General features: G+C 38.8%; 1 protein-coding gene across 1 annotated transcript in view; it reads left to right on the top strand.

The window, feature by feature from the left end:
- Positions 1 to 2033: 2033 nt before the first annotated feature.
- The window catches only part of OLA1 (Obg like ATPase 1), a 175562-nt gene continuing 154015 nt past the window's right edge, over positions 2034 to 23580 (top strand). The window contains exons 1-3 of the mRNA XM_032355977.1: positions 2034 to 2227; positions 3476 to 3576; positions 22242 to 22385. Of these exons, the coding sequence (XP_032211868.1) occupies positions 3476 to 3576; positions 22242 to 22385 (245 nt within the window). The 5' untranslated portion in view covers positions 2034 to 2227. The remainder of the gene's footprint in view (positions 2228 to 3475; positions 3577 to 22241; positions 22386 to 23580) is intronic.

The following is a 23580-nucleotide window of genomic DNA, read 5'->3' as shown; positions in this document are numbered from 1 at the left end:
GTAGTGCTCTCTTGCGCTCCCTCTCTGTCAAATAATGTCAAATAAATAAATAAAACCTTAGAATAAAATAAAATAATTTAAAAAGACTTTACAAAAAAAATAAATAAAATCAAGTTGCCTGTGTCTTTGAGAATTCCAAATTTCCAGAAAAACCTTTTTAACCTGCCTTAGTAGGTTACTCTCATAGGGCTAAGAAAAACCTTAATGGGATTGTATTATAAATAATGGCTCAGGGGCACCTCGGTGGCTCAGTCCTTAAGCTTCTGCCTTCAGCTCAGGTCATGATCCCAGGGTTCTGGGATTGAGCCCTGCATTGGGCTCCCTGCTTGGTAGGAAGCCTGTTTCTCTCTCTCCTAGTCCCCTTGCTTGTGTTCCCTCACAGTTGTATCTCTGTCAAATAAATAAATAAAATCTTAAAAAAAATAATGGTTCAGTTGTTGCTTGTAAGAAGTTATTAGAAAAAATTTGCTGAAAGGGAATGGATCTTTCAGTTAGATTGGGGTCTAAAATCTGGCTTCTGCCATTTACTAGTTGTGTGACTAATCCAACTTACATTACTGTTCTGATATCGTTCCTTCATCCATAAAATGGGGATAGCAACCAATTCATATTTTTTCTTTATTATGAACTGGTCTTTGTTTTCATGTATTTATTTTCTTACAATCTCTACTGGACTTTTTATTTATTTATTTATTTATAATCTCTACACCCAGCATGGGACTCCAACTCACAACCCGGAGATCAAGAGTCCCATTCTCTGTCAACTGAGCCAGCCAGGCTCCCCATGAACTAGACTCCTTGCAAGAAACTTCTAGGATCATAAATTTTGGAACAGATTACATTCTTGCAACACATACTTGGAAGCTTTTTTTTTTTTTTTTTAAGATTTTATTTATTTGACAGAGATCACAAGCAGGCAGAGAAGCAGGCAGAGAGAGAGGAAGAGAAGCAGGCTCCCTGCTGAGCAGAGAGCCCGATGCAGGGCTCCATCTCAGGACCCTGAGATCATGATCTGAGCTGAAGGCAGAGGCTTTAACCCACTGAGCCACCCAGGCGCCCCTATGCTTGGAAATTTAAAGAATGAATTCCTTCCACAGATGGATTTCATGGTGTAGTTAGGTGAGGGTGAGATGGGATGAAATCCTAATATTAACACTATCCTTTACTACTCCTTATGGGCCTTTCCTGTTGTGTCAGGTACTGTTGCTGGAAGTTGAGGCGTATGTCATTTCATCCTCACGATAACCTCTAAAGGTGGGTCTCACCATCTCATTTTTATCCAAGAGGAAATTGAAGCCCGGAGAGGTACTTTGTCCACGGTCACAGAATTGGAATCCAGATGGGAACCTATGTTTCCTCAATTCCAAAGGCCCATGCACATAACCATCCAGAAGGAAAAGGGGGCAGGAAGCTGGCCCTATTAAACGCATTATGGGATCCAGTACCTGCAAAACCCTTGAACTATAACTTGATGAAAGAATCCTTAGATCATAAGCTTCCCTGCCCCCCCCCCCTTTTTCTCCCGTTTAAGAAAGTTTAACATCACTGGATTGGCTGAAGAGTTATTGGAAAAGGATGGCGGGTGGGGCCGTTGTTCCCCAGGACTCGGTTAGCAACCAGGAGGTCCGCAGGATTGGCGCGGCTGTTCGCCAGACCTGAGGCGACCCGTCTCCGGGCGGGCGCTCGGGCCAAGGGTACTTTGAGATCCCGCGGGTGATATGTGGGACTGCAGGCCAACGAGAGACCGCACGCGGCAACGCGGGGCGGCTCCGGGAGGGAAGCGGAGACCCGGTGCGGAGGAGCTCCACGTGCTGACTGGACGGAAGACGCGACTTCCCGGTGCCAGCGCAGCGGGCACAGAGCTGTGTGTGTGCGTGAGTTAGGGAGACAGCGAGACTGGCTCCGGCTCCGGCTCCCCCTCCCGCCCTCTCCTTCGCCGCCCGCTCCTCCCACCTTGCTCCCGCCTCCTGTCTGGTCGGACCAATGGACGGGGAGGGCGGGAGTGAGGGGCGGGGCGGGGCGCGCGCTCTGCGCGCAGGTGCCGCCGGGCGCCCGGCCCGCCCGTTCCGCCGCCGCCGCAGCCACCACCTCCGCCGCCGTCGTGCGTGCTGCTCGGCGGAGGGGCCGGGCCTGTGCTTTCTCCTCCTTCCTCCCCGCCTCCCGTTTGCCGGCAGGACCCGTCTCCAGCTGCTGTTGGGACCCCGTGTCATCGCCCGGCCTGAGCACGGTGAGTCCCTCCGGGAGCCCGGGGACGCGCTCCCAGCCTCGTCTCCGGCGCCCCAGCCCGTGGCCCGGAGCCCGGTGTGAGGCCAGGGCCAGGTGGCCGGGATGGGCGAGGGCAGCGGGCGGCGTGGGGTGTGTGGATGAATGAGGCGCTCTTGGACTAGGCCGCGCGTCCTGCGAGCGGCCCACGCCTCAGCTCGGCACGTTCCGGGGGAAGCCTTCTGCAGAGGCCGGGACGACCAGTGGCCCAGTCCACGGGGGGAGACGTTGGGTAGAGGTCCGCTCTGGCAGGGCTGCCGGCCACCCCTCTGTAGGAGGCCAGAGGGCAGGAGAGGTTCTCCTCATGCTTCGGGGCCCTGGCCTTTGGCTGGGAGCAGGTGTGAGTTAAGACCCCGAGAAGGGAGATCCCTGGCACTAGGGGTCAGGGATCAGAAGGCTGAAACATCAGTTCGTGAGCAGGGCCTCAGCGTGGCCGCTGGAGGTTCAGCAGGCGCCAGAAGGCAGGGAGTTTTAGTTCCCAGTTTATAAAACATGAGGTTAGCAGTCCTCGGGAGTTCAGCTTGCAGTAGGAAAGCGGGATTAATTCTGCACGGAGGAATTTGGAGCCAGGTTAGTAAGGACCTGGAAAGTTTCAATTTGGAAAGAGTTAGTGGATTCATTTACGCCTGTAAATAACTGGAGGTAGTTGTACGTATAGTGCCAAAGGTGGAAGAGACTTGGTTGGAAAGACCCTGATACTGGTGTGTGTTCATCCGTATGAGAATGGTGCTTGTGGGGAAGATGGGAAAGAACAGGTTCCAGATAAGCGGAATGGTTTGGGGGAGGTGACTTGCTTGCTGGTCGTACTAGCATGGATAATCTCTTATCTGTGCTCCTGCTTCTGAATGCTTTCAGTCTTGTAACCATGTATCACATGAAGGAAGAAAGTGTTTTGTGAACAGTATGGATGGAAGATTGGCAACTAAATTTTAAGTTTCTTTTGACTTATGGTGCCACATATTTTTAGATTAATCTTTCCAGGACTTCTTAGGAGTGACTGCCTTGACAGCTACCAGAATCGGATCTATTTATAGAACTTTTTACATTTTTTGTTGAAAAACTGGATTTAGCTCCGTGTTGGTTTTGGATTGGTATATACAGTATGCTTTATTCTTAATTTGTTACTCAGTAATATATTTTGTGTGATGAAATGTGCTTTTGGTTAATGGGGAGTATAAAAAATTTTGTTTATATGTATGTTTTGACATTTCAGATGCCCCCCAAAAAGGGAGGTGATGGAATTAAACCACCCCCAATCATTGGAAGATTTGGAACCTCCTTGAAAATTGGTATTGTTGGATTGCCAAATGTTGGGTAGGTGAATGTTGGGCTTTACTTTTTTTTATCTTGTAAATATTCTGGGTCTTGTTGTAGGAAAGGAAGTCATGTGGTAATTAAAACTTGGAAGAAAAGAAGCTGGGAAGCTGGAATATTAATGTTGCAAAACAAGGTTTTCATTTGGACATATTTTATTTTTGGTTTTCTACACAGATAATGTGTTGAAACTTGAATTATTTCTTTTGTTTGCTTTGCTAAACTAGAGGAAGAAGCAGTGAGAACCGAAACATTAAGCTGAACCAGATCAGCTCTTTGCTTGGTACACTATAGGGAGATACTCAGTTTTGAATTTAAGCGGAATTGGAGTAGTTTAAATTTGATTTTTTTTATGCCCGCTGGCTATGTGGTGTATCTATTTAGGCTGACAGTAGTAGGATACTTTAGGAATTAGTTCTAAAAGCCCCACTATAAAGTTGATTAGAGTCTTGGGAGATCAGGGATCAGATGGCTTAATTTTTACTGGAGAAGGAACTAACAATTTTGAGTTTAATATTGGAAGTTGCTAGATAAAAGGATATCTGTTATAAAGTAGCTAAATCGGAAAGTTACCAGAGCAAAACTTTGAGTTTTGTAATGTTTAAAATTAAAATGAATCATTTATTTGCAAATAAAGGCAGTGGTAGGAAATATAGGCCAAGTTCAGCATATAACCCACACATGTGCAATTTGGATGTTTAGTTTACTTTTTTCATTATTTGACCTTTTATTTTAATATGTTTTACTAACCTTTAAATATAAAATGTCTCAAAAGTTATTAGGGTATACTAATGGTAACAGATCCATTATGGATTTACTAAGGTGAATGAATACATTTTGGGCATGTGCTTTAGGCTTTTCGATTGGTGGCAAGTAGGATAAGCATGTTTTTTTCACGTGTTCCTTGAAGTCCCTGTCCTAGAGATTTTTTAGTGAATGAGGCATGGGATGGCCAAATATGGCATTTCTTAAATTCTTGTGATGTAAAACATGAGCAAGTGTGGCTGTCCTAATTTGAGTCTTTCCTGGAGCTGGAGAGGTTTGCATTTTGAAGGGGTTTCCTGCTGTGATATAGGCTGCTTGTAAAGTAAGACTAAATAGAGAGTGGAAATGTAAGCAAAACAAATAATTAAGCAAAGTACTGTAGGGTGTTGTCAATAAAATTGAAAGCAAGATATGATCATTATGTCGTGAGCTTCATTTCACTAGTAAGACAGTTTTTAGATAGTAACATCTCTTATTTTAAAATTACTGCTGTCAATGCAGCCTGACTTTAAATGGGACTACTTTAAACTGAGACAACCTGAGAAGTGTTTCTTACGTGAACATTTTAGCTGTAGAACACAATATAATCAGTGTATATGAAAATAACCTGAAAATATATTATCCAGTATAATTGTGCTATTTATGCTTTTATTTTATTTTTTTTATTTGACAGAGAGAGATCACAGTAGGAGAGAGGAAGGGAAGAGATCACGGAGAGAGAGGAAGGGAAACGGGTCCCCCGCTGAGCAGAGAGCCCGATGCGGGACTCGATCCCAGGACCCTGAGATCATGACCTGAGCCGAAGGCAGCGGCTTAACCCACTGAGCCACCCAGGCGCCCCCTATTTATGCTTTTATTTTTTTTTTTTTTTTTTTTTTTTTTTTTTTTAAAGATTTTTTATTTATCTGACAGACAGCAATCGGAGAAGCAGGTAGAGACAGAGAGGGGGAAGCAGGCTCCCCGCTGAGCAGAGAGCCCGATGCGGGGCTCGATCCCAGGACCCTGGGATCATGACCTGAGCCGAAGGCAGAGGCTTTAACCCACTGAGCCACCCAGGCGCCCCCTATTTATGCTTTTAAATTAAATAGCCAACCCACTACCACCCTCCCCCCTCCCCCACCTGTTTTAGTAAGGTATACTTTATAAATAGTAAAATTTTCTCATTTTAATAATGTTAAGTTTGATTTTTGGCAATTGTGTTTGTGAACACTCCTTTTTGTAGAGTTATCTTACATTACTTAACTGTATCAGATATGGCTCTTTGTAAGATATACAACTTCTGGCTGTTTTAAAACACGAAAAAGAAAATTACTGGAAGGACAGAACTAAAGGACAACCTGAACAGCAGACCTTAGGAAGGACAGGAACCAGGATAACGCTGATAGAGATAGGTCCTTTTGATGCTTAGCCATATGAACTGAGCGTTTCATATCTCCTGCAGCCTCTCCAGTGAGTCACATTTCTGTGTACGGAAATCTGACTGGACATATCTACCTCTGGATAGGTCTACAAGGGATAGATTAGGTACGGGGGAGGTTCTTTAAAAGATGGCCTGCTGATCAAAAATAAGGACATTTGATATAGAAACCATCTAAAGAATGTCTTGATTTTTAGAGAATTGGACAAATAAGATTTTCTTTTTAACATATATTAGGCTGATTACTCAAAAACTTAAAGGTAACATATATGGCTAATAATAGCTGATACTTTTCAAACACTATATGACAGTTACTATTCTCACTGTGTTATCTGTATGTGTTATCTAATTTATTCAGTTTTTTAACTGCCCCCCCCCCCCCGCCAATTAGAATTTAGATTTCTTGAAGGGAAGGATTGTATTGTCCTTGTTTATTGTTCTATTTTTAGCACAGAATTTTTTTTTTAAAGATTTATTTATTTATGTCAGCCAGAAAAGGGGCAGAGGGAGAGAGAGAATCCTCAAGCACACTTTCTGCTGAGCAGGGAGCCCAATACAGGGCTGGATTCTAGGATGTTGAGATCGTGACCTGAGCCAAAATCAAGAGTCATGTGCTTAACCCAGGTGCCACCCAGGCACCCCAGGTGCCCCTAACACTTAAAATTTATTAGGAATTTATTAGGCCCTCAGGAATTATTTATGAATGGGATAGTTGTCCCCCCCCCCTTGATGTAGCATGTAGGCTTAATGATAAGGACACATCTTTTAATGGCTTCTTTTAATGAAGTAGAAACAATACCAAACCCAAGAATATGAAGATTTGGTTTCTAGATTTGTTTTGCTTTTTTACTTATTTTTAAAGATTTTATTTATTTTTTTTTGAGACAGAAAATGAGAGAGATCTCAGAGGGAGAGGGAGAAGCAGACTCATCATTGACTGAGCAGAGAGCCCAAGGAAGGGCTTGATCCCAGGACCCTAAGTTCATGACCTGTGCTGCCCAGGCACCTCTATTTTTTTTTTTTTTTTTTTTTTTTTACCTTACTGACCTTTTATAAATTAACTCCTCTTTAGTGTATTATTATGTTATGGCTGTGAGGCTTAAGGCTTTTGGGGGAAATGTCCTTTTTTTTTTTTAAGGTTTATTTATTTATTTTCGGGAAAGGGGAGAGAGAGAGAGAGTGAAAGAGAATCAGTAGGGGCAGAGAGAGAGGGAGAGAGAGAATCCAAGCAAACTCCCTGTTGATCGTGGAGTCTGTTTCGGAACCCCGAGCCTAAGTGGAAATCAAGAGTCAGATACTGACTTAACTGACTGAGCCACCAGGTGCCCCAGAAACTACCCTTTTTTCTTTTCTTTCTTTTTTTTTTTTTAAGATTTTGTTTTAGAACAGTTTTAGGTTCACAGCAGAATTAAGGGGAAGGCAGAGAGATTTCTTTTTTTTAAAAATTTTTGAAATTTAAATTCAATTAGTCAACATATAGCATATCATTAGTTTCAGATGTAGTGTTCAGTAATTCATTAGTTGTGTATAACACTGAGTGCTCATCACATCAGGTGCCCTCCTTAATGTCCATCATCCAGTTACCCTATTCCCCCACCAGAGGGATTTCTTATATACCCCTGTCCTCACACATGCACAGCCTTTCCCTATTATTAACATTCTCCCACCAGAGTGTTATATTTGTTACAGTTGAACCTGCATGGACACAGTGTTATCAAAGTCCATAGAGTACAATCTTGTCATTGTACCTTACATGGGTTTAGACAAAGGCATATTGACATGTGTCTATGGTTATAGTATGGTACAGAGGAATTTCACATTGCCCTAAAAATGCTCTGTGCTTTGCCTATTTACCTACCCTCCCCCCAACCATTAATCTTTTCACTCTCTCCTTAATTTTGCCTTTTCCAGAATGTCATATAGTTGGAATCTTACAGTATGTAGCCTTTTCAGATTGGCTTCTTTCACTTAGTAATGTGCATTGAAGTTTCCCAATGTTTTTTCATGGCTTAAAAGTTTATTTCTTTTTAGTGGTGAATAATATTCCATTTCTGGATATGCTGTAGTTTATCCATTCACTAATTGAAGGATATTTGGATTGCTTCTGAGTTTTGACAGTTATGGGTAAACCTGCTATAAACATCCATGTGCAGGTTTTTGTGTGGACTTAAGTTTTCACCTCCTTTGGTAAAGACCAAGGAGCACAATTGCTGAATTATATGGTAAGAGTATGTTTAGTTTTATAAGAAACTTCTGAAGTGGTTGTATCATTTTGATTTTCCCCAGCAGTAAATGAGAGTTTCTGTTGCTTCACATCCTCACCACCATTTGGTGTTGTCACTGTTCCGGATTTTGGATTCTGATAGGTATATAGTGGTATCCCATTATTATTTTAATTTGCATTTCCCTGATGACATATAATATAAAGCATCTTTCATGTACCTGTTTGCCATCTGTATATCTTCTTGGTGAGGTATTTATTAAAATCTTTGGTCTGTTTTAAAAGTCTTTTTTTAAAGATTTTGTTTATTTAATTGAGAGAGAGATAGCAAGAGGGGAGGGGGAAAGAGGGAGAAGCAGGCTCCTCGCAGAGCAGGGAGCCCCATGACCCTGGGATTATGACCTGAGCTGAAGGCAGATGCTTAACTGAGTGAGCCAACCAGATGCCTCTGTTTGTTTTTATACTGTGGAGTTTTAAGTGTTCTTTGTATATTTTGGATAATGGTTCTTTATCAGGTATGTCTTTTGCAAATATTTTCTCCCAATTTGTGGCTTGTCTTCTCATTTTCTTGACATTGTCTTTCACAGAGTGGAAATTTTTAATTTCAGGGGCACCTGGGTGGCTGGGTTGGTTAAGTGTCTGCCTTTGGCTTGGATCAAGATCTCCGGGTCCTGGGATCCAGCCCTGCATCTGGCTCCGTGCTCAGCGGGTAGTCTACTTGTCTCTCTCCCTCTGCCCCTCCTCCTGCTCATGCTCTCTCTCTCGCTCTTAAATAAATGAATAAAATCTTTATAAAAAAAAGAAGTTTTTAATTTCAGTGAAGTCCAGCTTGTCTATTTATGGCTCAAACCTGTGGTGTGATATCTGCAAAGTCATCACCATGCCCAAAGTCATCTAGGTTTTCTCCTATTTTTTGGAAGTTTTGTAGTTTTGCTTTTTATGTTTAGGTCTGTGATCCATTTTCAGTTATTTTTGAAGGATGTAAGGTCTATACCTAGATTTTTTTGTTTTTGTTTATTGAATGTGGATGGCCACTTGTTCCAGCACTGTATCTTAAAAAGGCTATCTTTGCTCCATTGTAATTGCCTTTGTTTGAGAAACTATTTTGATATTCCCGACTTTACTGTGTGATGGGATAGCTCTTTTGGTTGCTATAATTATTGTGTGAGATGGGCTTGTCAAATCTCTTCTCTTTTCTTTTCTAAAAGAGTTTATTTATTTATTTGACCGAGAGAGAGATCACAAGTAGGCAGAGAGGCAGGCAGAGAGAGAGAGAGGAGGAAGCAGGCTCCCTGCTTAGCAGAGAGCCCGATGCGGGTCTCGATCCGAGGACCCTGAGATCATGACCTGAGCCAAAGGCAGAGGCTTAATCCACTGAGCCACCCAAGCATCCTGTTGAATGTTTTCTTTTGATTAAATTTAGGTTATGCATTTTAGGGTACAGAAGTGACATGTACTAATTAGTACATCATGTCAGGAAGCATGTGGTGTTGATTTGTCCCATTACTAGTGATGTTAACTTTGGTCAGTTGTCTGTGGAGGTGTCTGACATATTTCTTCCCTGTAAGGGTTACTATATTTCCCACTGCAATTAATAAATATCTTGTGGAAGATACTTTGAAGTTCTGTAAATAGTATTTTCTCATATGTTTGTCCCAAATTTTGGCATGTATTAATGATTCTTGCTTGAAATAGTTATTTGTGGTGTTTATCAAAAGGTGATTTTAGAGTTTACATTTTTCGTATTTCATTTATAGTGGGAACAATTTATAGAAGGAATAATAGAATTCTATTGGCTAGAATTCTGTTGTAAAAAATAGCTCCCCAGGGGGACACCTGGGTGGCTTAATCGGTTAAGCTGCTGCCTTCGGCTCAGGTCATGATCCCGGGGTCCTGGGAATCAAGTCCTGCTTTGGGCTCCTTGCTTGGCAGGGAGCCTGCTTCTCTCTCTGCCTCTGCCTGCCACTCTGCCTACTTGTGTGCATGCGCTCGGTTGTGCGCGTGCGCTCTTTCTCTCTCTGACAGATAGATAAATAAATAAAATCTTAAAAAAAAAAAAAAAAAAAGCTCCCCAGGACATCTGGGTGTCTCAGTCGGTTGGGCATCTGCTTTTGGCTCAGGTCATGAGGGTCCTGGGATCGAACCCCACACCCCTGTCAGAGGGGTGTCTGCTTCTCCCTCTCCCTTTGCCGCTCCAACTGCTTATGCTCTGTTAAATAAATAAAATCTTAAGAAAAGAAAGAAAAAAAAAAGAGCTCCCCATTTTTCATGTATTTGATTATAATTTGTTTAGATCAGGATTGGATTCTTAGTTTATTCTGTTGGTTATATTCTGTTACTATTATTACTTATTTTGTTGTTCAAATTGCCCATATTTGGCCTTCAGGAGGCTTCCTGTTCACTCATATTCCTTTGGTATATTCTCTGTATTCTGAGTACTTTCTACTTTTTTGTACCACAGTATGTTCTAGGCTATTTGTATTTTCTCTGCTCTAGCCTTGGAATACATAAAATACATCAGTTTGTATACACAAAATTTTGTGTATCCATCTTTCTGGTATACTTAGCAGTGAAATTTCTGGCATGTGTGGTGAATCTATGTTTAACTATTTGAGGAACTGCAGAACTGTTTTCCAAAGCGGCTGTGCCATTTTATATTCCCACCAGCAGTGTATGTGAGTTCCAGTTTCTCCACATTCCCACCAATACTTGTTATTATCTTTTTTGTTACAACCAAGGTGTGAAGTATATTTTATTGTGGTTTTAAATTGCATTTCCTTGATGCCTAACAATGTTGAGCATCTTTTCATGTGGCTATTATACATTCATTTTTTAAAGATTTTCACTGGGGAGGATTCCATGGACAGTCTCTTTTGGCATTTTGAAGTTATCTTCCATTTTCTTCTAGCTTTCCAATGAGAATACTGTTGTCATTCTTAATCTTGGTTTTTCTGTACATAATGTCTTGTTTTTTTTCTTTAGTTGCTTTTAAAATTTTCTCTACTACTGGGTATTCAGCAATTTGATTATTGTGTGCTTTGGTATGGTTTTCCTTACACCTCTTTTGCTTGGTGTTTGTTGAGATTTTAGGTTTGTGAGTTTGTGATATTCATTATATTTGTAAAATATCTGGCCAGTATTTCTTCAAATGCTCCCATCCCTCCTCCCCCTTTCTCTCCTTTGGGGACTATATTTTAAGTATGCTAGTTATCTAGATAGTATTCCACTGAGGCTCTGGTTTTTTCCTTCCAATCTTTTCTTTTTTTCCACTGTGCTTCATTTGATCGTTTCTTTTGCTCTTACTTCATGTTCATTGATCTTTTTTTCTGCAGTGTCTAATCTGCACCTAATCATATTCAGTGTGTTTTTCAATATCATTTTATTTCAGATGTTGTATTTTTCGTACAATAGTTCTGTCTGCATAGTTTTTATAGCTTTCATTTCAGTCCTCATTGTCTTTATATTTCCCTTTATGTCCTTAAGAAAGTTCTAAAGAGATTTATAACACTTACTTTAGGGTCTTATCTGCTGATTCTGTTTTCTCTATCATAACCTGATTTGTTGGTATTTATTGGCTTTTATCCTGATTTTGGTTTATATTTACCTGTTTCTTTGCATGCCTTGTAGTTTTTATGGGATTCCAGACATTGGATTTTATGTTGAGTGCTGCATTTTAAAGTATTCCTTTAGAGAGTGTTGGACTTTGTTCTGGCATTTAGTTATTTGTGTATCATTTTGATTATTTTGAGGTTTCCTAGTATGTTTTCTTATGATGAATTCGAAATAGTTTTTGTCCATATATAAGATTCGATTCTTTTGAGGACTCTACCCAAGTCCCTTATATTTTATGGTCTCTCTACTCTGGCTGGTAGGACTGTGAACTCTTCCAAGCTCTGTGTGTGAGCCTGAGATTGTTCACTGTTTCTTTTGAGTGTTTTTTTTTTTTTTTTCCTCCTGGCCTTTTGGAGACTGAATTTACTCATGTACAAATCATTACTTGCCATAGTCTTGAGGACACCTTTTGCTGATCTCCAGAGCCCTCCCTTTGGGTAGCTCCTTCTTTCCATTACACTGCCCTGTAAATTCTAGCTGGTTTGGCCTCCTCGAACTCTCATCTCCATCTCTTTCACATGGTATGACTGCCAGGTTCTGTTCGTTCTCCCTCCCTGTTCTGTGGCTTTGAAAGCACTTTTAGGCAGTAAGCGGGGGCAGTTGTAGAGCTTAGTTCATTTGTTGTTCTCTTAGGAACACAGGGCTGTGCTGCATACTGTCCTCTGTCTGAAAATTGTTATTTTATATGTTTTGTTTAGTTTTATAGCTCTTTACGGCAAGAGGGCAATCCCATAGTAGAAGGGAAAGCAAAACTCACCAGTACCATTTTAAATGAACTTCAGTCTTATTGTACGCTTGTCAACGTTCCAGTGTGCCTGCTCTTTCATGGAAATTTGTGATTTGGGAATTATTTGCTTTCTCTTTTTTAACATGTTTTGAATAATCTTTTGGATGACAGGTCTGCTCTCCTTTTCAGTCTTTCCTGTTATTATTTCAGCAGTAATTGGGTCCCTTAAAAGTACTTGATAGATGACTTTTTCTTAAATCTTTTAAATTTCAGTGTTTTTTTCTTTATTTAGAATTCTCATCTCTGTTGTTGTGTTACAACATAATTTCAGATAGATTTATTTTTTGCTCATTTACTTGCTTACTATTATTGTAGACTTTATTTAGCTTTCACCAAGTTTCCCATTAATGTCCTTTTTTCTAGTACAGATCTTTTAAAGGTCATGGAAAATTTTATTTTTGTAATGTATGGATGTAGGTATTTTGTGTAATGTCAATTCAGATTTAATGTTTTTTTCCTGCTGTGAACTTTTAAAAAAATTATGGTATGAAACACAATATAAGTTACCCTTTAAACATTCTTAAGGGTACAGTTGAGTAGTATTAACTGTATTCTCATTGTTAGGTAATACATCTCTAGAACTTTTTCATCTTGCAGATCTGGAACTCTGTACCCATTGAACAATTTTCCATTTTTCCCTCTTCCTAGCCCCTGTCAACCACCATTCTCCTTTCTGTTTACATGACTTTGATAGGAGTCAGTTTCCCATGTAAGTGGAATCATACAGTATTTGTCCTGGTTTATTTCACTCAACGCTGAGCATGGGGAAAACGTTGTCAAATTTTATCTGTGTTTTAGTATGTGGCAGGATTTCCCTTTTGAAGGCCAAGTAGTATGCTGTTATGTGTATATACTGCATTTTCTTTATCCATACATCTGTTGATAGACAACAGATTTGTCTTTGGGTTGCTTCCACCTCTTGGCTATTGTGAATGATGCTGCAACAAATATGGATTATAAATATCTCTTTGAGATCCTATTTTTAATTTTGTATAAATACCCTGAAATAAGGGTTTTTGAATCATATGATATTCTACTTTTAGAGTTTTGAGAAACTTCATTACTGTTTTCCATGGTGGCTGTACCATTTTATATTCCATCAGTAATGTACTAGAGTTCTAGTTTCTCTACATTCTGCCCCAGCACTTGTTATTTTCTGTTTTTTGGATGGTAACCATCCTAATAGCTGTGAAGTGATATCTTATTGTACTATTGATTTGCATTTCCCTGATAATTAGTCATGTTGAGCATCTTTTCAGTTGCTTATTGACCATTTGTTTATCTTCTTTAGAGAAATGCTTATGCAGGTCATTTGTCCAGGTGTGTAACTTTTAAAGGTTACTTTTGTTGAGTTATAGGAGTTTTTTATTCTAATATCTGGATATTAATCCCTTATTGGACATATGATTTGCAATTTTCTCCCATTTTGTAAGTTGTCTTTTCACTCTGTTGTTTCCTTCTTATGTTTTCTTCTAGGACTGTTAGAGTTTTAGGTCCTACATTTAGGTCCTTAATCCATTTTGAGTTAATTTTTGTATATGGTTGTGATCCAGTTTTATCCTTTTGCATATGGCTGTCCAGTTTTCTCAACATCATTTGTTGAAGACATAGTCTTTTCCCCATTTTCTGGTCTTGGCACTCTAGTTGAAGATCATTCAACTATATATGTGAGGGTTTATTTCTGAACTCTCTGTTCTATTCCACTGGTGTCTGTGTCTGTCTTTGTTAGTTCCACACTTTTTATTACTGTAGCTTTGTAATATGTTTTGATACCAGAAATCATGCATGGACTTTTGGGAAGAATACCATGGAGGTGAAATATCCTCATAGCATCATATTAAGGGGTGTATGATATCAACACAACTTATTACTCAAGAATCAGGGAATGAAGCTCCACCTCCAGAAGGAAGGAGTATCAGAAAATTTGTGGACATTTGTTAAAACCATCCACGGTAATTAGTTAATATTATAAGGGAAAGATAATTTGAGGCTATTCAAATATCCTGTTTCTTTTTTAAGTCTCCCTGACGAGGGCATCTGGGTGGCTCAGTTGGTTGAGTAACAACTCTTGATTTCCGCTCAGGTCATGATCTCAGGGTTGTTGGATTGACCACATGTTGGGCTCCATACTCAGTGTGGAGTCCACTTGGGGATTCTCAGTCTCTCCCTCCACCACTCTCCCCCCACGCATGGGTGTGTTTGTTCTCTCTCAAATAAATAATAATTTTTAAAAAAGATTTTAATTTATTTATTTGAGAGAGAGAGTATGCTTAGGGGGGCGGGAGGAGGGACAGAGGGAAAGGCAGAAGCAGACTCCCTGCTGAGTAGGGAGCCCAGCAGGGAGCTTGAGCCCTGAACTCCAGGATCATGCCAGGGACTCCAGGATCATGACCTGAACCAAAGGCAGATGCTTAACCCACTGAACCACCTGGGTACCCCTTTTGTTTTCTTTTCTTTTCTCTTTTTCTTTCTTCCTTCCTCCCTTTCTTTCTTTCTTTCTTTCTTTCTTTCTTTCTTTCTTTCTTTCTTTCTTCCTAGATCTAATTTATCTATTTGTCAAAGATAGAGAGAGCCCAAGAAGGGGAAGGGGCAGGCAGAGGGAGAAGCAGGCTCTCAGCTGAGCCAGGAGCCCGATGTGGGGCTTGATCCCAGGACCCCAAGATCATGACCTGAACCAAAGGCAGATATCTAATCCACTGAGCCACCCAGGCACCCCTCTTTGTTTTTTTTTTTTTTTAAAGCACTTCCTCTATGACACTGTAAGATATTTTAGGCTCCTATTTTTTTTTTTTTCCTATACTAGCCTTGTTTCCAGGGGGCCCTGGTTTCTATTGGAGAGTGGTATTTAGAAACTAATATCTGACTCTAGGTATGATTTTTTTTTTTAATTTTTTTTTTAATTTTATTTTTTTAAAGATTTTGTTTATTTATTTGACAGACAGATTACATGTAGGCAGAGAGGCAGGCAGAGAGAGAGGAGGAAGCAGGCTCCCTGCTGAGCAGAGAGCCTGATGCGAGGCTCGATCCCAGGACCCTGAGATCATGACCTGAGCCGAAGGCAGAGGCTTAACCCACTGAGCCACCCAGGCGCCCCTCTAGGTATGATTTTTGATACTAGAGTATTAATTGCTTTTAGGCTCTCTCACCTGATAGAGTTAGGAAATATATGTGGTTATACTAACCCATGTATACACACATTGATATTCATTTCTGTTATCCCTGTTTATTTCTTTTGTCTAACAGATAGATACTTTTTTTTTTTTAACAGTTTAGTGAAAGAACATTCTACTTTTTTCCATGTTTCAGATGTTTGTTTTATAAATGGTTAATTCAGAATGCTGTGGGAATTTGCATCGGCATCCTGACTTCCCAATACATGTTGTGATTTTGCATAAGGTTCTAGATAAAACATCTTTTCAATCAGGTTTACTTATTACAGTAAAATATGTAATTTCAAAAATATTTAGATCCTAAATGGAGGGGGCAGTCATTAAGTGTAGTCACTTTTTTTCTTTGTAGTGTGATCATTGTTGAAATAATATTTATGTAAGCCCATTTTTGCATAAGAAAAATTCTTACAATTTTGAATTTTTTCTCCTATTTTGAAGCTTTTTTTTCTTTTTAAAGACTTTTAAAATTTTATTTAACAGAGAGAGAGAGCACAAGTAGGGGGAAATGGCAGGCAGAGGGAGAGGGAGAAGCAGGCTCCCCGCTGAGCAAGGAGCTAGGTGTGAGGCTGGATCTCAGGATGCTGGGATCATGACTGAGCCGAAGGCAGAAACTTAACCAACTGAGCCACCCAGGTGCCCTCCTATTTTGAAGTTTTAATAATAACCTTTATATGTCTGTGTTTCTGTGTGTGTATGTGTGTAAAATCCTCATTTCACAAAAAGCCTTATGGGCTTTCACAGTCTAGATGTAAGCCAAAACTTTTAAATTCACAAGGCTTTCCTTTAATAGATTTGAATAGATCAAATGTCTTAACTTGCCACTGAAGCCTATAGTAATAATCCTTAGACATTTCCTTTTCTTGTTTCTTATTTCATTTTACTTTTTTATACTTATAACTCTTGAAAGGTACAAATGACTTGGACTTTATGAAATTTAAAATCCATGGCCAAGATGAGACATTTTGTGTAAATGGAGATTGTCTTCCAAGTTTAGTTTGGCTGTACGTAAGATTTTTTTCAGTCTAAGAGATAATGGGGCTTTCTTTTACTGTGTTTTTCTCTGTTTTAAGGGATAACATTTTTCCTTAAGTATAAAATATTTTTGTTAAGATAGGCAGTCAAAAATACTATCTTAATGATAGCCATAAATTTGAAAACAAGCCCATAGATCCTCTCTGGACTTTTTATGTTATAATTACTATGATTATAATAATAACAATGAGCAATTTTTAAACTACAATACTAAAAAATATAATTGTCCCCCCAAAAAGGCGCAAGTGTTCTATATGTGTTTGGATTAATTAATACATTCACATTTTACTTTAGTACTTTTTTGTAACATTACTTCGTAGTATTTTCATTGCAGGTATAAATTATTTTAGTTAAATTTTGGATCAATAAGGACTGATGGGTTATTCTGGCAACCAATTTATTTTTTTGTGTGGAAGGAAGTAAGGTATAGGGGCGTGGGTCAATTTATGTCACCATTTGTTTCAGCACATTTTGTGGTTTTCTTTCTGGAGAGAAATATTCTCAGGTGAAAACTGATCATGTTCTTGAGATTTAAGACTCCTCTGGGGGCTTTGCTGGGTTCTCTGCCCTCCAGCATTAGCTTTCCATGAGTGTAAAGCCTGAATTCTTGGCCTCCTTCCTCTTTCCTGAACGGGCAAATGTTCTCAGGGTGAAAGTGATCAGATCACTTCTTTAAGATTTTTTTCCATTTCCAGATTTCTTTCTTTTTTTAAAAAAATTTTTATAAACATATAATGTATTATTAGCCCCAGGGGTACAGGTACCCTCCCCAATGTCCATAACCCCACCACCCTCTCCCTAACACCCCTCTCCCCCGCAACCCTCAGTTTGTTTTGTGAGATAAGAGTCTCTCATGGTTTGTCTCCTTCCCTTTCTTTTTTTTTCTTTTTTTTTTAAAAGATTTTATTTATTTATTTGACAGACAGAGATCACAGGTAGGCAGAGAGGCAGGCAGAGAGAGAGGAGGAAGCAGGCTCCCTGCAGAGCAGAGAGCCCAATGTGGGGCTCGATCCCAGGACCCTGGGATCACGACCTGAGCCGAAGGCAGAGGCTTTAACCCACTGAGCCACCCAGGCGCCCCGTCTCCTTCCCTTTCTACCCCCCAAACCCCCCATGTATTTGTAGATTTCTAACCCCTTCAAACAGATGTTTTCTGTATTCTGCATTTACATGACTTTTCTAGTTCTGGTTGAGAGTTCTAGTCTGTTGTGAGTGTGCATCTCACCCAGAAATAGAAATTCTGCCTTCTCCCAGTTGACTTATTGAAGAAATCTGGTTGTTTGTCTTCTAGAATTTTCCAAAGTCTGAATTCTGTTGGTTGTTTCTCTGTGGTGTCCTTTAATATATTCTTCTTTCGTCCGTATTTCCTATTAAGTGGTAGTAATAGCCAAAAGTTTGTTTGGATTAGTATTAGATAATTCCTTTTAAAGATTTTTATTTATTTATTTGACAGACAGAGATCACAAATAGGTGGAGAGGGAGGCACAGAGAGAGAGAAGAAGCAAACTCCCTGCTGAGCAGAGGTTCAGATGCAGGGCTCAATCCCAGAACCCTAGGATCATGACCTGAGCTGAAGGCAGAGGCGTTAACCCGCTGAGCCACCCAGGCGTCCCTACTATCAGATAATTTTTGATAGATAATTTTTATGTTAATACTTGAAAGATGTTGTATATACTTTTCTTCTCCTAGGAGGCACTATGTTTTTTATTTTATTTTTCTTTTTGCAGTATTAACTGTCATTGGTGATCATTACCGAGCTCCATTAATTTCTTGGGGGTTGCAAAATGGTAGTATTCTGAGTTTCTTATTTTTTCCTCATTTATTGGCTAGAATATGTCCAAAAGATAATCTCTTCTTAATCAAACCTTTATTACTGTAAAAGTACAGTTCATATAGGAAATAAGTGCTTTACTTAATCTTTAAAAGAATCAGTCATCCTAGCATCCTCAAAAGGTGGCCAGAGAGGGTTTCTTTTGGTTTTGTTTTATTGAGGATTATTGACAACTCAAGGATATAAAGTTACTTGATTTGTTACAGTTATCATAGCCCTTTTTATTTATGCCCAGATTGATCTATATTTGGCTATTCAAGTTGGCTTCAGAATCCTTTTGATTATTTTCTTTAATAGCTTCCTTCTTTTCTGTGGGAAAAATTGAGACTTACCTTGCATATTTCTAGTCCCAGACCTGGAACCAGCCATTTCTCCAAGAAGTTTTGGTTATTTTATTTTATTTTATTTTTTGTTCATTTATTAGAGAGAGAGAGAAAGAGAGAGATAGTGAGAGAGAACATGAGCTGGAGGCAGGAAGAGGGAGAGGGAGAAGCAGGTTTCCTTCTGAGCAGGGATCCTGATGCAGAGCTGGGTCCCAGAACCCTGAGATCATGACCTGAGCTGAAGATGGATGCTTATCAGACTAAGCCACCCAGGTGCCCGTCCTGGTTATTGTTAATGGACATGGTATTTAAAGATTATAATACTTTTTTTTAAAGATCATAATCTTAATGTGAGTTCTCTTTTTAAAAAATCATCTGCCTTATATGTATTAATTTTAAAAATTGTATTTAGCTTCAGAATCTTTTTGTAAGTAGGTGGACTAGAACTTTATAAATACACAGAAGAACTTTATAAATATACAGATTATTTTAAATTAAGTGCTGTAACATTTATCATAACAAGATTGAAATTTAAAGCTAGCTTTACAGAAAGTAGTGATTTCGGGGCACCTGACTGGCCTAGTCGAAAGAGCATACAACTCTTGATCTCAGTGTTGTGAGTTTGAGCCCCACATTGAGTGTACAGATTACTTTAAAATAAAATCTTAATTACAAAGAAATTACTACTTTTTTTTTTTTCATTCCTACAGTTCTGGGATTGTTACCAGACTCATAGAAATTGCCGGTATAAATTTTACAACAGTCAGTATTACTTAGTGGATTGTTGGCTGAGTCTTAATCTAGCCTCTTGGTCTAAAACACGACTTAACATCAACATGTGAGATATTTTCAAAATACTGGTCCTTATACCAGGCTGGAGAGAGGGCTGGTAATGCATGTCTTTACGTTCTTACTAATTCTTTTATTGGTAGGCATTTAAAGGCTACTGATTTGGCGAGTGGTGCTCTAAGTAACCAGTAATGATTTAAGTGGCTATTTTAGTAAACATTTCTTCTTTATTCAAAAATGTTTAGTCTGAATGTGATATGAGAATAATATTTAAAGAACTATAGGCAGGTACAAGTTAAAGGTGTTTTGTTGCCAAAATATACTTTCACCAGTAGTATTTAAATAAGCCTTGACTGTTACCTTTTGTTCATAACTCTCTTATAAGGGTCTCACAGATTTTTTTGTTTTGTTTTATTTTGTTTTTTAAAGGGGTTACTTCTTTGGTTAAAAAGTTCAATCAGATGAGCTAATTGTAGTAAGTGTAAATTTCTTCCTGTGGGCTTAGGTTACATCTTAATAGACATTTTAAAAAAAAGATTTTATTTATTTATTTGACAGAGCGAAGGAACACAAGCAGGGGGAGTGGGAGAGGGAGAAGCAGGCTTTCCGCCTAGCAGGGAGCCCAATGTGGGCCTCTATCCCAGGACCCTGGGATCATGACCTGAGCTGAAGGCAGCCGCTTAATGACTAAGCCACCCAGATGGCCTTAATAGACATTTTTATCTTAAAAAGTTGTCTGAAAAAGAGGGAGGGACATCTGGATGGCTCTGTCAGTTAAGTGGCTACCTTTAGCTCCCGTCATGATCCCAGGGTTCTAGGATCCAGTCCCCCCTCCTATATCCTGCAGCCCATCCATTCCGTATGGGCTCTTTGCTCAGCAGGGAGCCTACTTTCTTTCCCTCTGCTACTCCCCCTGCTTGTGAACACACTCTCTTGAGCGCTTTCTCTGTCTCTCTCTGACAAATAAATAAAATCTTTGAAAAAGGGAGAATAATAATTATTTATAATCGTACCATCCTGACATAACCATTGCACTTTTTTGAATTTTCTTTCATTATCAAATTTGGTTCATATGCAGACATTTTTACATAATTAGGTCTAGCTAGAGTTAGCAAGTACCACCTTTATAATTCCCACATAATCCTTAGCTACTTCCTCAGTTCCTCCAGTTTAAAAAGAATATGTAAAGGTGAAAAAAAAAAAGAATATGTGACAGTAATTTTCATTTTATGTCCACATGTGTGCATAGTTCTATTTTTGGAGCAAGAAAATTCACTATCGTGAATTCTCTGCTGTCCATATTAATGATGGAATTGGAAAATAGTACAGAACAGATCAACAAACCTTTAAAAATCCCATTTTGTTTCGGATTTTACTCATGATTTTTGGCACTGTAATGATCATATTTTAGAAATTTAGCTGTGGGTGCCTGGGTGGCTCAGTTGGTTAAGCATCTGACTCTTGAGCTCAGCTCAGGTCTTGATCTCAAGGTTGTCAGTTCAAGCCCTGCAGTGGGTTCCATACTTAGTGTGGAGCCTACTTTAAAAAAAAAGAAATAAAAAAAGAAAAGTGTAGCTAGTGTTAATATGAGTTGGCATTCTCTAGGCATGTATTACCTGATAAAAATCAAATAATTAGAACATTAACAACAATTTATTATTATTACTATTATTATTTTAAATATTTATTTATTTGAGAGAGAGACAGAGATGGTGAGAGAAAGAGAGCACAAGTAGGGAGGAGAGAGAGAAGCAGACTCTTTGCTGAGCAGGGAGCTAGACTCGGCTCCATCCCAGGACCCTGGGATCATGACTTGAGCTGAAGGTAGATGCTTAACCTACTGAGCCACCCAGCCACCTTGACAATTTATTACTAATAGATTTTTTTCTCAACTTATTGTACCTTGATTTTTATTTTATTTATTATATCTTTGCTTTTTCTTTTAATAAATTTTTAAGCTTTTATTTATTTATTTATTTGTCAGAGAGCGAGAGAGAGCACAAGGAGGGGAGCAGCAGGCAGAGGGAGAAACAGGTTCCCTGCTGAGCAAGGAGCCCATGCAGGACTTGATCCCAGGACCCTGGGATCGTGACCTGAGCCAAAGGCAGATACTTAACCAACTGAGCCACCCAGGTGTTCCCACATTTTGATTTTTCATAATTCACAGTTCATTACTCCAGATTTAACAGTAATCTGTATTATTAACAATTAGTTAGGGAGTCTGAGCTCCAGCTTCCCATTTCCTATTAGATAATTGGCATCTATTTCCCAATTCAGCATGCTTGGAAAGTGGTTGACCTAACTAGATGCACAACTCTGTACGTTTATGCTAAAGAAGATTATTTTAGATATGGTGAAGTGGTACTGCTACTACCAGGTACTTTAGGAGTAAAATACTTTTTATAGTGTGTGAAACTAGTTATTACTTATAACAAAGATTCTTCGGGAAAGTGCTTTTCAAATTTCAAGTAGACTGAGACAGGAACATAACCTGATTATAAATCATGAGCCGTATTGTTGTAAATTTCATTCTTTTCTGTTAGTAAAAAAGTTTGTTTCTGTTAGTAAATTTCATTCATTTCTGTTATTCTCCGCCGTCCCTTCCCAGATTGCTTTTAAAATTATCATGGGTCTTCTTTGAGCATTGAAATGAAAATGAGATAAGTTTTTCTCAGTGTTAACCTAAGAATTGATTGAAATTGTTTTTGTTTATTTTAGGAAATCTACCTTCTTCAATGTATTAACCAATAGTCAGGCTTCCGCAGAAAACTTCCCCTTCTGCACTATTGATCCTAATGAGAGCAGAGTACCTGTGCCAGATGAAAGGTTTGACTTTCTTTGCCAGTACCACAAACCAGCAAGGTAGGAAAATCTTTATGCCATTGTTTATTTGTTGACCTTATGTAGACTGAGTAAAAATATGTAAGTGACATATTTACCATCACAGAGGGGGTTGCTTGGGTGGCTTAGTTGGTAGAAGATGCGTCTGCTGATCTTGGGTCAGATCTTGGTGAGTTTGAGGCCCATGTGTGGCATAGTTTACTTAAGAAAAATCACACAGAGTGTTTTTTTCTCCAAAATTAAAGTGTTATGGGCGATTGTAATGTAGAGAGCGTAGAGAAAGATGAGAAAGGATATATCTGGCTATTAACATTGCAGTTATTTTTTTCAAGGGAGTATGAAGGTGAGGGAGTCAGTAGCCTGTATTTATATCGTTTCATGCTTGTAAAATTATATATGTACATGTATATTCATAGGAAAATGTATGAAACTGTTTGACAGTTATCTTTGGGTAGTGGAAATTTTAGGTGGTTTTTACTTTTTTTCATTTATTTATTATTTATTATTAAAAAAATTTTACCTTACTGTAGTCTGTATTGTTTGAAGTTTTTGTAACAAGCATGTATTATATCTTTAATTAGAAAAAATAAAATAATACAGGTTCATTGTAGAAGTTCGGACAGGATGGAAATGTATAAAGACAAGAATAGAAACCACCTATACCTTGATAGCACAGGAATAAGTACTTTGGAGGTATATCCTTCCATACTTTTTCCTGAAGGTTTACACAATACTTACAAAAATTAGAATATATTTTTACTTGAGCTATTACTGATGTTTTTTCTAGATTAAAAAATACAGATTTAAGTAATAATTTCTAATATAACTTTAATACCATATTATATGAATTTATTTTATTCATTTATATTTATTTATTTTATTTATTTATATGAATTTATTTCCCCATTTTTGGGAGTTTAGTTTGTCTTTAGTTTCTCACTATTTGAAATGTGCTGATGAATCCCAAGTTTCTGTCTCTTTTCTTAAAGTCTGCTGATCTACAGACATATCTAATTATCTTCTTGACATTGACACTTGGATGACTAAATAGGTGCCTCAGACTTGACATGTCCAAAATGGACCTCTTCATTTCATTCTCCCTTGTGCCAAGTTTGTTCTTCAGGACTTGCATAATTCAATAAATAGCACTGCTGTTTCCTCAGTTCCTCAAGTCAAGTCCAAGTCCAAGATTTATCTTTGATTCTTCTCTTTCCTC

The sequence above is a fragment of the Mustela erminea genome, chromosome 8 (genome assembly GCF_009829155.1).
Source record: "Mustela erminea isolate mMusErm1 chromosome 8, mMusErm1.Pri, whole genome shotgun sequence".
Taxonomy (NCBI): domain Eukaryota; kingdom Metazoa; phylum Chordata; class Mammalia; order Carnivora; family Mustelidae; genus Mustela; species Mustela erminea.
This window is presented reverse-complemented; position numbering and strand designations above follow the sequence as displayed.